At 54.1% G+C, this 15,108-nt stretch overlaps 6 protein-coding genes across 6 annotated transcripts; 4 read left to right on the top strand and 2 right to left on the bottom strand.

Moving 5' to 3' along the window:
* Positions 1 to 881: 881 nt before the first annotated feature.
* On the top strand, positions 882 to 4,775 carry Aspvir_001499 (uncharacterized protein; the record flags this gene model as incomplete). Its single annotated transcript, XM_043266621.1, has 2 exons — positions 882 to 3,658; positions 3,713 to 4,775. The coding sequence occupies 2 exons, from the start codon at positions 882 to 884 to the stop codon at positions 4,773 to 4,775; spliced, it is 3,840 nt and encodes a 1,279-aa protein (XP_043122556.1).
* A 408-nt stretch (positions 4,776 to 5,183) lies between these two features.
* On the top strand, positions 5,184 to 7,181 carry Aspvir_001498 (glutamine--tRNA ligase; the record flags this gene model as incomplete). Its single annotated transcript, XM_043266620.1, has 1 exon — positions 5,184 to 7,181. One exon carries the CDS (start codon positions 5,184 to 5,186, stop codon positions 7,179 to 7,181), a length of 1,998 nt encoding a protein of 665 aa, XP_043122555.1.
* A 229-nt stretch (positions 7,182 to 7,410) lies between these two features.
* Positions 7,411 to 8,355, bottom strand: Aspvir_001497 (uncharacterized protein; the record flags this gene model as incomplete). The annotated part of the gene is made up of 1 exon (XM_043266619.1): positions 7,411 to 8,355. The coding sequence occupies one exon, from the start codon at positions 8,353 to 8,355 to the stop codon at positions 7,411 to 7,413; it is 945 nt and encodes a 314-aa protein (XP_043122554.1).
* Positions 8,356 to 9,094: 739 nt separating this feature from the next.
* On the top strand, positions 9,095 to 10,612 carry Aspvir_001496 (uncharacterized protein; the record flags this gene model as incomplete). The annotated part of the gene is made up of 1 exon (XM_043266618.1): positions 9,095 to 10,612. The coding sequence occupies one exon, from the start codon at positions 9,095 to 9,097 to the stop codon at positions 10,610 to 10,612; it is 1,518 nt and encodes a 505-aa protein (XP_043122553.1).
* Positions 10,613 to 11,224: 612 nt separating this feature from the next.
* On the top strand, positions 11,225 to 12,664 carry Aspvir_001495 (putative monooxygenase; the record flags this gene model as incomplete). Its single annotated transcript, XM_043266617.1, has 3 exons — positions 11,225 to 11,270; positions 11,328 to 11,528; positions 11,583 to 12,664. 3 exons carry the CDS (start codon positions 11,225 to 11,227, stop codon positions 12,662 to 12,664), a joined length of 1,329 nt encoding a protein of 442 aa, XP_043122552.1.
* Positions 12,665 to 13,580: 916 nt separating this feature from the next.
* Aspvir_001494 (UbiA family prenyltransferase) lies at positions 13,581 to 14,630 on the bottom strand (the record flags this gene model as incomplete). The annotated part of the gene is made up of 1 exon (XM_043266616.1): positions 13,581 to 14,630. The coding sequence occupies one exon, from the start codon at positions 14,628 to 14,630 to the stop codon at positions 13,581 to 13,583; it is 1,050 nt and encodes a 349-aa protein (XP_043122551.1).
* Positions 14,631 to 15,108: the final 478 nt, after the last annotated feature.

The raw sequence follows: 15,108 nt of genomic DNA, 5'->3' as shown, positions 1-15,108 counted from the left end.
GCTGTCTGTATCCATGGTCGGAAGCCCGCGATTATAAGGTCGTCGGCCCACGGTGTGATTGTCTCGATTAAGCTATGCGCCACCTGGTTAATGGTTGGGTGGGGGGTGAGACACTGAGACAGCCTTAGATCTCAGCTTCTGTAGGCTGTTAATTTGGGCTTTGATTTTGCCAGATCTATTGGGTGATCATGCCTTGGAGACGAAATTCGGTAGTTTCATTGATTCAATTGTCCAGTCCTAAATTAAAGCCATGAAAAGCATACTAGATCGCTGGGGATGCAGCGCGGAGGTGCCGCCAAAAACCCCATCTTGGCATCAGGTTGAAATCAAGGATGGTAATAATGGTGTCATCAGTATACGGCTAAATCACATAGTAACCTCCAAATATCTCATGATTTCTGTAGGTCTGACCTTGCCAGACACCGGCCGAGTGCGGGATCTGTTCCATCCACGGAACCAGAGTCTGACAGAGCTAGTTGGCGATTGGGCTGGGCTTTCAGCCTTTTGGCTTTCTGTTGAGTATGGAGTGACCATATTTCGTTCAACCGGTGCATCTGGCCTATTTTACAACCTAAAACTCCCGTTGGTTAAGGTACTTGTCTGGCAGTCCCGACTTCAAGGATTGCCAGTTAGGGCAGTAAGAGAGTCTTATCGTATGTCACGTGCTGATAACACCACCGTGCTCCACGCGCTTGGACGCGATGCGCGTCGTTGATACAAGCAGAAATGGGACTATCTCCGCCCTGGGTTCGCATTGTCGCTTGACACCATACACCCTCCTACTTCAATTTGGAGCACTTACACGGGCTTCGCGAAAATTCATCAATGACCAATTGATATCTCTGCTATGAACACTGTAATCTAGTTACACCGAACACAACATGTCATCCCCGTCCACACCGCGGACGGCGCGCTCCGCGTCTGAGAGTGGCACACCTGTCCTCACACCAGGAAGAAAGATCAAAGCCATCCTAGCCGCATTTGATAGCGACTCAGAGCCAGACAATGGCAGCAACAATCCGCGAACGATACGCAAGTCAAATGAAACCATGAATGATGCGGAAAGCGAAGAGGACGATGACGACGACATTGTGATGCCCAAGGGCCGGCTAGCGGCTCGTATGCAAGCTCAGAATCAGATAAGCACCAGTCCGCCAGTGAAGGGACAAACGGCATTCGACCGTGTTTCGAGATTCCTACGAGCCGAAAGAGAGCAATCCAAGGAAGGCGAGCAAGCGCGTCATGAACCTGCTTCTGTTTCGGAGGACGAGGATGATCTTCCTACGGCTGGCCCTAGGAGGAGGCGCAATGCAAGGAAGACACCGGAGCCAGGCGAGGACAACACGCCCCGCTCGCCATCTCGCGCTCGGTCCTTCTCACCTCTGTTCATGTCTTCTCCCGCGCCGCAACGTAATGACGCGCTTTCAAACGACGAGGCGGACGATGACGTCGAAGAGGATTTGAAGGCCGACCCTCGCGTTCGCGCGCTCATCATGCAGAAGCGGAAGGAGCGCGAAGAAAAGGAACGTCTCGAAGCGGAGAAGAAGGCCGCCCGGCTGGCGCAGAGAGATCAGTTCAGCTCGGAAATTGCTTCAGTGGAGGATAGTGATGACGAAGAAGCTGGACGGAAGCTAACACAGAAGCGGCCCGCTGCTCGTAAGGCTAGCAAAAAAGCTTTGGAAGAGATGAATCGCGAAACGCAGAGGATCAGCAGGAATATGCAGCTGGCTCATCAGGCGCAAACAAAGAAGAAGATAACCAAGGAGAGTTTCTTTGCGCGATTCAACTTCATGCAGCAGGAGGAGTCGAATGTCGCAGGACAGACTGGGGAGAATTCGTCCACGACGGCTGGGTCTCAGCAATCATCGGATAATGAGGCCCAGAAAGCTAAAGAGACGCCACAGACTTCACCTGTTCTTGGTCCATCAGATAAGCTCAAGTCCGGTCAGGCTGTGGATGAAAGTAACAAGGAAGGTGGTGCTGAGCTCGAGGTGGAAGACTTCCCAACGGTCGATGAGATGTTGTCTAGATCGCAAGGCCAACCTCAGCAAGTTACTGTTGGACATGTGGAAGTGAAGGAGAACAGAAACAAGAAACCCCTCGAGCCGGCGAAGCCCGCACGAAAAGCTCTGACGCAGCCTCCCATCCGCGTGCGACTGTCCCGACAGTCCGTCGCTCAAAATCAACAGGAGGATTCAGATGACGATCTGGAAGTGGTTACTGACCCAGCCAAATGCAGGCGTATCGCGGCGTTCGAAAATCTTCCGGCAAAGAAGATGCAGGAATCAGCGTCTATGCTCAAACTGAAAGCATTGGCTCATCTTACTTCACCTACTCGGCGGAGTAAGACTATGAACACGGCAGAACTCTCGGCCATGCTTTTGCTCCAGGCGAGGCAGCAAGCCGCCAAAGAAAGACGGGAGAGGATACAAGAGCTACGGGCCAAGGGAGTAATCATTGAGACCGCTGAAGAGCGTGCTGCTATGGAAGACGAGCTTGAAAATCTTGTCGAAAAGGCACGTCAAGAAGCCGAAGAGATTGCCAAGAAGGAGAGAGGGTCTAAAAACAAGGAAACGGAGGATGGGGATGACGACGAAGACGAGGACTTTGAGCTCTCCGGCTCTGATCAAGAAGGCTACGGCGATGGTGAGGGAGATGAGGAAGACGATGAAGACGACGACGAGCACGAGCAAGGATTAATTGACTCCGAAGCTGGTGAGGATGAGGAGTCCGAGGACGAACAGACCGAAGTCATGTCAGCAGATGAGTCGGAAGTGCCGGCTGCGCGACGCAAGCGACCAACGCGAGTAATCAGCGATGACGAGGACGAAGATGAAGAACAGGCACCCAAAACACCGGCCAAGCCGACTCATTCAACAGTAAACTCCGTGGAACGGCCTCAGTTCCCTGGTATGACCTCTGACGGACTGACAATGAGCCTCACACAAGCCTTTGCTGGTACACTTGGGGCCAGTCAACCAGTTACCCAGGCAGGCTCGCCGGCTATTCCGAACTCTTTGCCTGACCCTGCACAAATCACCCACAACCGCCGGGATTCGGATTCTCAAATCATCATCAAGGATAGCCAGGAGCAGCGCGCCGAATCGACAGACATACTGGCAGGTTACTGTCACTCCGAAACCCGAGTCTCTGAGTCACCAGCACCAAGAGCCATGTCGCAGTTTTCTCAAATCCCTGACCCTACGCAGGATGCCGGCTTTGTACTCTCGCCCTTTGATCCGTCCAAGAGATTTCTGGAAACTCCCCATTCGACTATCGAAACCGTGCTTGTGGGACACAACGAATCCCGGAGCAACACGCCTGTTGCTGACAGGAGAGCGAAGCATCTTCGGCGTGGGCGAGCAGCAAACCTATCTATGATTGAAGAGCAAGAAGACGGAGGATTCGAGATCGATGCCAGCGCTTTTGATGTCATGAAAAAGGCAGCGAAGAAGAAGACCCATGTTCCATTTGACCCGAAGACCAGCAAGGCCAAGGAGATTGTGGAAGATGCCGCCGAAGAATCCGATGACGAATATGCCGGTCTTGGAGGCGCTAGTGATGACAGTGACGACGAGGAAAATGCCTACGATCGACAGATGATCAATGACAATGGTGGTGAGACGGTGGACGAGAAGCAGCTGGCTGCTCTGAACGCGTACGTTCCCGTATTGACGTGTCTGCAGAGGTTCACAATCTGACCTATTTACAGGCTCCACCAGAGAAATGCGGATGAAAAACAGGTCGCCAAACTGATGAGAGATATCACAACTGGTGCACTCCGCCGCCGGAGACACGCAGACGATGAATTCGACCTGGATGATTCGGACGATGAGCTGCTTGCGCGTCGGCGGCAAAAGCAAAGGGAGTTTGCACGAATGCGAAAAGCTCTCCTTGCCGATGAAAAGATCGGCGAGATCGCCGAGAACCCTAAGAAAGCGGCGTTCTTCAAGGCGATCGAGGATCGCGATTTGGATGACGACAACGGTCTCGATTTCTTGGATGACGAGCAAGATCCCCGGTCCCAGGAGGACTCGTCTCAAGGTGTAGCATCAGACGCACCACAGCAACAGTCGGCCGCGGACGAGAGCAACAAGAGGAAGAGACCTCTCGAACCTTCAGCAGAAGACATCAACAACCGTCCTCCGCCTCATTTACGTCGCAAGCCAGCGAGCGCTATATCCAAGAAGCCCGCCACTCTCGCCGAGATCCGGGAAACCGTCTCTTTCTTGACCGAGACGCCCGAGTATGACTCTTTCCACGAAGATGCGTCAATCGATGATGTGGATGAGGCACAGCACGACGATGGAGATGACAGCGGCTCAGCACAAGAGCAGCCAAAGGAAACTTTTGCTGTTCCCAGCCACCCACGCCGCACAAGAGGTCCAGTTGTTGACCGTCTTGCACTGCTCCGGCAGGCATCATCCAACTCTGCCACGTCCGCTTCTTCCAGCAACCGTCTAGCATTCTTCGCCGGTGGAGGTAACGACTTGAGCTTCCGTCCTCCTCCCATGCTGCGCAAGACTACAACCAGTTCGTCTTCGAGTTCTACGTCATCCAAGTCGGACTCGTCAAAGCGAGTCACCAAACCCGCTGTTGGGGCGTCTGTTGCCAAGAAAGGCGCGGTCAATTACTATACTGCCGCAAGAGAGAGGGAGCGTGAGCGTGAGATTCGGGCCAAGAACCGCTCTGGTGGCTCCAACATTACGGCTCTGTTGAACAAGCATGCCACCAACCGGCTTGGTTCTCTGGGAGGAACAGGACGATGGGAGTGATGAAAGATTGTACCGAGACAAGGTAGCTACTGCGTATTGGTCTGAGTTTGTCTTGGCGTTTCATTGGGTCGAGGTCATGGGTTGGAGTCTTGAACGAGCATATCATACATAGCCTTTGATACGAGTTTAGCGATAATCTAGTATTCCCAGCAATTGAGTTCATCTTGATTGTTTGTTGATCGAATGACATCGCTTCCCGTTATCTCCAACCCAGCATGCTAGGTTCGGTGCCTGACGGCTCAGGCAGAACCATGGTTGACTCACTCACAGCGGATAATTTCTCGGTCCGGACCACCCACTTATGATCGGCGCCGGCAACAAAAAAGGCACGCTTTGCCCCTCAGCAGCGGCGTTCCTTATCTCAGTCAGTCTGATCTTCGCACATTGGAAAATCAGATTTTGCCAACGATGGCGTCAACAGGAGAGACTACCCTTCCCGAGCGGCCAAAGGAGACGGCTCCTCCAGCAGAGCAGAACCCCGCCCCCGCAGGCGAAAAGCCCGCTGAAGGGAAGCCCGCCAAAGCACCCAAGCAGAAAGCTCCCAAGCAGAAGGCACCCAAGAACCCCGACGGCAAGAACAACAGCAACAACAATGGCAAGAAGGGAGGCGGCAAGCCCAAGGCCGCCAACGCCAAAGAGGCTGCGGTTGATCTGCGCTCTCTCGACCCCGAGGCCATGTTCAAGGTCGGTTTCCTTGCCGATGTATACCAGGAACGGCCCATCTCCGAGAAACACCCCAAGATCCGGACCCGTTTCCCCCCCGAGCCCAACGGCTTCCTGCACATCGGTCACAGCAAGGCGATTGCGGTCAATTTCGGGTTCGCGAAGTACCATGGCGGCGAATGCATCCTGCGCTTCGATGACACGAATCCCGAAGGGGAGGAAGAGATGTACTATCGTGGTATTGAGGATATTGTGAGCTGGTTGGGGTACAAGCCTGTCCGCATTACTAATGCTAGTGACAATTTCGACCGACTGTATGAGCTGGCGAAGGAGCTTATCCGACGAGATGGCGCCTATGTGTGCCACTGCACCAAGGCTGAGATCAAGGCCCAGCGTGGCGAGGCGGATGGTGAGCGGGGCAAGGCGAGATACGCGTGCCCTCACCGGTCGCGTCCCATTGAGGAGTCGCTGCGGGAGTTTGAGGCTATGAACGAGGGCAAGTACAAGGCTGGAGAGGCTGCGCTGCGTATGAAGATGGATTTGGACGATCCTAACCCCCAGATGTGGGATATCTTTGCGTGGCGTGTTTTGGACGTCGATGAGAAGGGCCACTTTCGCACTGGTGGCCAGTGGAAGATGTATCCTACCTACGACTTTGCGCACCCTCTCTGTGACAGCATCGAGGAGATTACACACTCCCTTTGCACGGTTGAATTCGAGATGTCGCGGCAGTCTTATGAGTGGCTCAATGACAAGCTGGATGTTTATCGGCCAATGCAGCGCGAGTACGGTCGCTTGAACCTTACAGGCACCGTGCTGTCGAAGCGTAAGATTATTGAGCTGGTCAAGAAGGGTTATGTGCGGGGATGGGACGATCCTCGCCTCTACACGCTGATCGCCATCCGCAGACGCGGTATTCCTCCTGGCGCCATCCTCTCCTTCGTCAACAACCTCGGTGTCACCAAGGCCACTGCCATTGTCCAGACGGTCAAGCTTGACCAGATCGTCCGTCAGTACCTGGAGACTACCGTGCCACGTCTGATGGTTGTTCTCGAGCCCCTCAAGGTTGTCATCTCGAACCTGCCCGACGGCTATGAGGAGATGGTCGAGGTTCCATTCTCCAAGGATCCGGCTTTCGGCTCCCATCTCGTGCCTTTCAGCAAGACCGTCTACATTGAGCGCAGTGACTTCCGCGAGGAGGACTCGCCCGACTACTTCCGCCTTGCCCCCGGAAAGACCGTTGGTCTTTTGAAGGTGCCTTTCCCTATCACCGCCACCACCTTTGACAAGGACCCTCAGACCGGCGCGGTTACCTGCGTATACGCACATTACGAAAAGCCCGAAGAAGGCTCTGACGCCTCTGCCAAGAAGACCAAGACGTACATCCACTGGGTTGGCGAGTCGGCCACCCACAAGAGCCCCGTCAAGGCCGAAGTTCGCGCGTTCAACTCCCTCTTCAAGTCCAACGATCCCAACGCCCATCCTGACGGATTCCTGGCCGATATCAACCCCGATTCCGAGGAGATCTATGAGGGCGCCTATATCGACATTGGATTCCACGATGTCTCCAAGTCGGCTCCCTGGCCCAAGGAGAGTGGTGAGACGGGAGGCGAAGTGAGCCCCTACTCCATTCGATTCCAGGGTATGCGGACCGCATACTTCTGTGTGGACACGGACTCGACGGCGGACAAGGTGGTCTTGAATCGCATCGTCACTTTGAAGGACACTCAGGGTAAAACCTGAAACACATAGTTTCTGAATAAGAAAACAGCTGCTTACATTTATTTACCCTTTGTCTCTCGGATGTGGCGTGCATATCTTCAGTATGATTAATGTGGTACATGTGGTCATGAGCATAAGGAGCTTTGTCATGTTAGAGGCGAATATGTTGAGGCATTCTGCACTTACCTGGAATAATGGCATTGAGTATAATTCTCATTGCGTTTGGGTAGCCACGATCTAGACATCGTATTCATCTGTATGCTTCGAGCTCTGGAATCAGATCCATAAGCGAGTGGATAGTCTTGTTACCTTGCGTGCCATGAGCGGGCCCCCGAGGAAGATAGTACCCATCCCACCCAGCAGTCAAGGCAGCCTGATAGTCCTTGTCAAAGTCATCCCCAACATGGACACAAACCCAGTCGTCACCCGACTCGCCCTCGTCCCCAAGCAAGCGTCGAGCCTGCCTCCTCGCCACGTCGAAAACGACCCGACTCGGCTTCTCCTCGCCCGCCTCGTAGCTGGTAATCACCAGATCGACATCATCCACTTGATCTATTGTAGACGCATTCTTGCGGTTGGCATCCCTCTCCTCAAATCCAGGCAACCGCATACTCTCAACCCCCTGATCAGCCCGCACGTCACCCACCGCCACCCCCAACGACCTCAGCACCGCAGGAACCCGATCATCCGAATTCGAAATCACACCCACAAGCACGCGCTCAAACGGCCCAAGCCGCCGACGCCCGCTCTTCACCGCCCTTACCACCGCAAGAAATGGCGCCACGTCGTCGAAAAGCGTATACCCCTCGCGACCCGCGAAGCGATCCAGAAGATGCGCCACCAGCGCATCGGGCACGGTGACGTCCACGCCCCCGTCGACTGCGCTGCTACCACCCTGTCCCCTTGACGTCAGTGCCTGCGCGAAACTCCCCCGGATGACCTCCTCCCACCACTGCCGTGGCCCGCCATACCGGCCGCGCAGGACATCCTCGCGGCCGTAGTTTGGGCGGGCCTGCGACTGTTTCTTGAAGGTTGATTTGAAGGCTGCTTTGAGGCGGTCGGGGGTGATGGTTGAGCGGGGGAGGCCGAAGGCGTGCGCGGCCTCGGCGTATTGGTCTGGGACCGGGCGGCGCGGGTGGAAGACTGTGCCGAAGGCGTCGAGGGTTAGGAGGAGAGTTCGACTGCGATGGCTCATGTTTTTGGGCTTGGGATTGGTTGTGGAGAGTGTTGTTGTTTTGGGTTGGTGATGGGTGAGATATAGTAGAGCATGACTAAGCAGATAGTGGGCAACACCCCCGTATAAGCAACTCCGATATCAGATCCCTCGGCAGGCCACAGCGATAATACTGGTTTATTCCGCGCAATCTCTCGATATAAGCAACTAGGGTCGTCCTTGTTTCTCTACTGCTAATCGACAAGGTATGGTTGCTTAGTAAGGTGGTAGATCACCTGATTCCTCCTCTGGTATAAATTCATGGCCGATATAGGAGGCTTTCTAATACCGCAAAAGGCAGGCGAGATGAGTTCAACAAGTTCAACAGTGTTGGCAGAAGCAATTGTTGCTGCTGCAGGGGCTGCTGCAGGGGCTGCTACTGCTGCTGCTACTGCTGCTGCTACTGCTGCTGCTACTGCTGCTGCTACTGCTGCTGCTACTGCTGCTGCTACTGCTGCTGCTACTGCTGCTGCTATCGCATCGGCTGCCCATACGCTTCATATCCTGCGACTGAAGCAAAAAAGATGACGAAAGGAGGCCGGAAAACAACGTCGCCGTCGCCCGCTGCTGACGCGTCGTCGCCCTATTTCCGCTCGTAGCGCTGGAAAGATGGCGCAAGCTGGAAATTCCACTTCCGACTAGCTCGTTTTCCCTTAAAAGTCATGAAGAGACCTGGATGATATGATCACGGTCATGTTTTTGGGATTTTTGTTTCGAGACGATGAGGTACACGGGCGTTCTCGCGCTCCTGGCCAGTCTGGCAACGGCCTCGCCCAATGCGCAATTCCCTGACAATGCCAACCACATATTCAACGCGATCCATTCCTCGATGAGACAATGGGGCTCGTCTCTCCATCACAATGGGATGTCCTTTTTCCTCGCCTCCGTGCCTGCAGGCACCCAGCTGTACCACGGCACGCACCAGCGCGATCGAGTGAATGGGACAGAATGGCTCGCCTTTGAGCCCGAGCACGCGATGGTCTTTGCGAGACCGCTCGGACACGGTCGTGGGCCTCCCCCTGACGGTCATGGTCCTGATGGCCCACGCGGCTCTGCGTTCCAAAAGCTGCTGGGACTGATTGGCGAGACTGACAATGACCCCGATGCGGGAGGCTGGCTGCATACATACGCGGCTGCCAAGGACTTGCGACTTGTCTATATCGATGGAATGTCCGCCGCCAAGACCTCGAACGGAACGCTCGACTCTCAGGATCGCATTTTGCTGCGGGATGCGCTGGATGACGGACAGGGGGGCGGGATGCGAGACGAAAAGAGGCGCGCGGAGACGATCTGCCGGATGGCGAGGGAGGAATGGGAGGATCGGATTGACGGGGTGATTCGTATGGAGGCTGGGTTTGAGATTATCTTATGTGATTTTGCTCGGGATTTGGACCTGCTGCATGTGGTGCGGACGAAACGCGACGGTAACGGCCCGGGGGCTGGGCCTGGACGCGAACCTGGCCGGGGCAAAGAGAAGGGAAAGGGGCCTGGAGGACCGGGTGGAGCGAACCGGTGGTTGAAGGCCATTGCGGCCCGGTACCATGGGATCGGGGGACACAGGGTAGCGTTGAACTACGATCACTTTGTCACGGCGTACACCTACGGCTTGGACCTTTTCGCCTCGGCGGAGGGAGGTCGTAGTCTACCACGACTGCAACACCTGTCGTCTGCTGACCTGGATCCCATCCGCATGGATTTACACCGGTTGATCATGACTCACGACGCGAGTGAGCCTTCATTCGACTGGCAGGCCGTCACGGATATGGTAGTTGAGCGCTACGCACACGAGCTGCGGTACCTGGCTTCTGGGGACCTGTCGACTACGGAGCAGCTGCATGGGGAGCTGGAGATTATCCTTAGCCCATTTATCGACTACAGCGACTGGAACATTACACTCGAAGCAGATCGATGTAGCACGCAGTTCCTGTCAGCGCGCAGCCCGACGAAAGGAGTAGCTGCACAGGCTGTCCGGTCCGTTGCTCGGACAATCTGCTCGACACTGCTGGAGGCTTGGGGCCAGACGGACTACGGGCTAGCAGTGAAGCACATTAACGATCTAATGGAGTATCTGTCATGGACGACCTGGAAAGAATGCACTGGATGCGGCGACCATGAGATCTGTGTTGTGCCTATATGGCCAATGGGCACAGTGGAGGATTACGAGCATCCGCAGTGCCGCGATGCGAATCAACCAAATGGGGAGGGTCCTAGATACTGGGGAGGTATGGGGCCTAGATAGGGTACACTTTGATATAACTCTGTAATTGGTGTGATTACTTGAAATTTGAGGCTATATACTTGATTTATGACAATCAACATATAATAATGCCGTGTGTATACATCCTAAAGGATAGATTGCTGGAATTCCCAAGCAAGGAATCAAATTATATCCGAGATCGGGCTGGATTTCTAGTTAGGACTCTATCTCCGAGAAAGATACTGCTGTGAATCTGTGGAATGATGAAATAAGAGAAAATTCGCCCCGTGGGGAACATTTGCTGGCGTGGGGAAGAGGACAAGACTTCCTGCTTTCTGCTTTCTGCACTGGCTACCGACGCACGAAATCAAAGGACGAATAAGAGTCAGTCAAACACCGAGATCCAGCAGGAAATCACCAATTGCCACTGAGCATTCTGGCATAGCGATCCATAATAACCATAATCTTACCTGTGGGACGTGGGACTGTGGGAGTTCCCGCGGAAAAGACTTCAACCGGCCCATCATCATCCACGCCAGAGTCAAGCCATGGATGGACCTGAACACAAGGTCATTATTTAAGATATCTCACTCGCTCGAGATGTCTATTCGATCTACCATCTGAGTGTCTCTTTAGCTAATCTGCACATCAACCATGGCGCAGACACCTCAGGATCTCAAGATCGCCATCATCGGCGCAGGTATTTACCCTTGCATCTGAGAACGAATTCCGAATAAATTAGCGCTAACGACGACAGGTATGGGCGGGTTGACCTGTGCGCTGGCGCTGGCCAAAGAAGGATTCAAGCACATCGACGTCTTCGAATACGCTGCCGACCTGGGTTTCGTTGGAGCAGGCATCCAACTGGCTCCCAACATGGCCCGCGTGCTGGACCGCTTGGGCGTGTGGAAGGAGATCGAGGCTGAGGCTGTAGAGATCAAGGACACAAGCGTGCGGGGTATGGTTTATTTGCATACTGCATGCGCTTCTTAGTGCTTACTAACCGGGATAGTTGGCGCTACTGATTCTAAGCTCGCGCACGTTCAACTCGGCTACATTCGCGAAACATACGGATACCCTCACATGGTCGGCCACCGGCACTCGCTGGCCAACGGCCTGTACAACGGCTATCTACGCTACCCCGACCAAATCAAGTTCCACTTCTCCACAGCCGCCGAGAACGTCACCTCGTTCGGGCCGCGTGCAACCTTTACAGCCGTCCCCCGCGACGGCAGCGCCCCCTACCAGGTCGAGGCAGACGTCCTCCTCGCCGCCGACGGCATCAAGTCCAAGACGCGCGTCGCGATGCTCGAGAAACTCGGCATCACCGCCGACGTCAAGGACACGCAGCAGGCCGCATACCGCATCATGATCCACAAGGACCAGTGCAAGGACGACCCGGAGCTGCTGGCGCTCATCAACGGTAACCGCGTAACGCGCTGGATCGGCGAGCGGCGCCACATCATCGCCTACGCCGTCTCCAACAACACCATCTACAACCTCTCCACCACCCAGCCCGACACCAACTTCGCCGCCGCCACGAATGCAACCTACACCACCAAGGGCTCCAAGTCCGCCATGCTGCGCGTCTTCGCCGACTTCTGCCCCCTCGTCCAGCGCATGCTCAACTACGTCCCCGAAGGCGAGGTCTGCGAGTGGAAGCTGCGCGTCCACGAGCCCCTCCCCACATGGGTCCACGAGCAGACCGCCCTCATCGGCGACGCCTGCCACCCCACCCTGCCGCATCTGGCGCAGGGCGCCGCGCAGGCCATCGAGGACGGCGCGACGATCGCCATCGCCCTGCGCCGGCTGCCGGACGCCTCGCCGGAGAGCATCACCAAGGCGCTGAAGGTTTATGAGAAGGTGCGTAAGGACCGCGCGTATGCGCTGGTCGATCTGGCGGCTGCGTCGGGGCGGGCGCTGCATCTGGGTGAGGGCGCTGCCAAGGAAGAGCGCGACAGGCAGTTTGCGGCGCTGAGGCAGGGCAAGGGGCCGGTGCCGGATAAGTGGGCGGATGCGGATGTGCAGCGGGAGATTTACGGGTTCGATTGTCAGAAGGTGACGGAGGAGAGGTTTGATGAGTACTTTGCGTAAGCCTTTTTCTTTTCTTTCACTCTGGCAGAATTGATCTGTATATGTATATAGTTGCTGATGGGATAGACACCACTCTCGCGACGCCAAACTGGCATGATGATATGATTAAGCTAGATTTACTGCATATATCTCATATCCAATCTTCTATCCTATATACTTGTAACCTGAGATTAAGATCAGCTTCAGTAGAGCCATGTATTCGCTGGCGTGACACGAAGTGTCGGTCAATTCGTGCCCTAGTCAGGATATATACTGTACATCAGCTGTTGTGTCGGCCACGCCAGAGTGCATCATCACTTCCTCTCACACAACGCATGGACTAATCACTGCCATATTATAGCCAATTAATGGAAAGTAATTATTGTCGATAAAACTATTATATAAGTATCATCACGACATCATTCCTGGACTACAACAACATATTCACGAGAACAATCTCTATAAATAGCTCAGTCCCACTCCACGTCGACATACATCCACAATATATCCAAATAAACTTTTTAAAGCAGCTATGCAAGCATGTTCTAAGTGTCCTAACTGTACTTGGTACAAGCGTCCTACAGTGCAAAAGGAAAAGGATGCACGAGATCCTAAAGGATTATTCCTGCCCGGAGATTACGCTAGTAGCAAAGTCTATCACTCGATCAACAACAAGGAAGGTAAGCTGAGTCAACGGTATGTTTTCCATCGAGGACGAGACGAGATACTATGCGGATGCAGCCGCTGATATGACCAGGATACTTTTGCGTGGTGAAGACTTCGCAGCCCTATCATTTCAATTCTCTAATCTAATAGGTTCGTCTGTGTACTTATTCAACTTCATAATTCAATCCAACTCCAATGCATGTTGCCTAGTCCAACATAACATAACATGCAAATAAACAAAAAGCAACATCGTGGGCAGGTCGCTAACACATCACACGGTCGAATAGGCAAAGGATAGATAGCATACCATGGTGTATGCCGCAAGCATGTAGAAACGCTTGTAGGTCTTGCGGTCGTAAGCTGCTTTCCCCCAGCTGAACGCGCATCGAAGGCCCGAGAGAAACGCAAAGATTACATGCAGTACTGCCGTGATGACGGTGCCGTTGTATATCCAAGGCTGGTTGAGAAACTCCTTGTTTTCACCGTCCCAATAGAGCTTGCTGGTGATAACCAAAGGCGTTATTCCCGTCCCCATAACCAAAAAAGCAGTTGCCCAGCGTAGAGCTCCATCCCATCTGGGCCCAGCAATGACTGGCAATGTCCGGCGGTTCATCTTCCTGTCCCCCTCGCTATCATGGAATTCCTGCATATGGACGGTGAGCATGACCCAGGCTGAGAGGACGAGGTAAAAGTTGGTCGGCGGCAGAGGAAAGGATGGAACTTCGCTGTGGATAATCTGGTCGATCAGTCGGAACATGTTGTAGACCCCCACGGAGGCGAAGGCATTGCGGAACATAAAGTGGTTGATGCTTGGCCAGACATAACAGAAGAACGTCCAGAGCTGGTACCAGATAAAGAGGCAGCAGGCCTGGGAGCCCGCGAGGTAATATGCCAGGAGGGGACAGACGATCCAGCTGATTGACCAACGCTTGCGACCACCGGCGACTGTGAGCAGACCAGAGGGAATGGGACGTTGAGGTTTGTTTATCCTGTCCTCCTCGACGGAGGTGACCTGGTTGACAATCTCGAAGACATAGAGATGGCAGATGAAGAGGAAGACGGTCTTTAGGAGAACGAACGTGAGCTGTAGCCAGGGGGTGCCCTCAAGTAGACCAGGAGTAGGCAGGAAGCGAGCCAGCATGCCAACGACAGGTAGCACAAGTCCCTCACGGGCGTTGGCATAAAGGAGCCGCCAGGTGACCAGCAGCTCCTGGTGAACTCCTGTGACTGGGTGTTTATCTTGCATTCGGGCGCGAATGGCTTTGTGCTCGTCTGTAGAATTGGATTGCTGGTTAAGAGAACATAGCAAGTGTAAATGCATTGCTGGATAGTGCAGAGGTAAAGAGCCCCGGGACTATCAAACCCGGGATGGTCTATGGTTACTATACCGGGGAATACCGATATGTAGGTTGACTATGGTGGATATCACGCTGGAAGTGAATGGTGCGAAACTCATGGCGACCTTGATATAAGTCAGCTCTGGTCAGTCTACTCCGACTGAGACACCCGAATGAAGAAATCAGGCCTTCGGTATCCTGCCATATCAAAATTATGTGGTCCATCTATAGCCAAACATCATTATCTGCATGACAAAAATGGTCCGTTTTGGGTATCTTTGACGCGTAGGGGTAGCTCAGCTAGAGAACGGTTGGATATGGAAGTCTGCTATTTTTTGGACAGTGGATCATGGCACTGCACAGCAAAACAGCCTGCAATTCCTTCCCTTTTGCCCATTATGAAATCCTACCAACCAGCATGCTCCTGCAATGTATGCCTGCAACGGGAGAGTGGAGGGGGGC

The sequence above is a fragment of the Aspergillus viridinutans genome, assembly GCF_018404265.1.
Source record: "Aspergillus viridinutans IFM 47045 DNA, scaffold_1, whole genome shotgun sequence".
Taxonomy (NCBI): Eukaryota; Fungi; Ascomycota; class Eurotiomycetes; order Eurotiales; family Aspergillaceae; genus Aspergillus; species Aspergillus viridinutans.
Note: the sequence above shows the minus strand (reverse complement) of the source record. Positions and strands in the feature narration are given on the sequence as shown.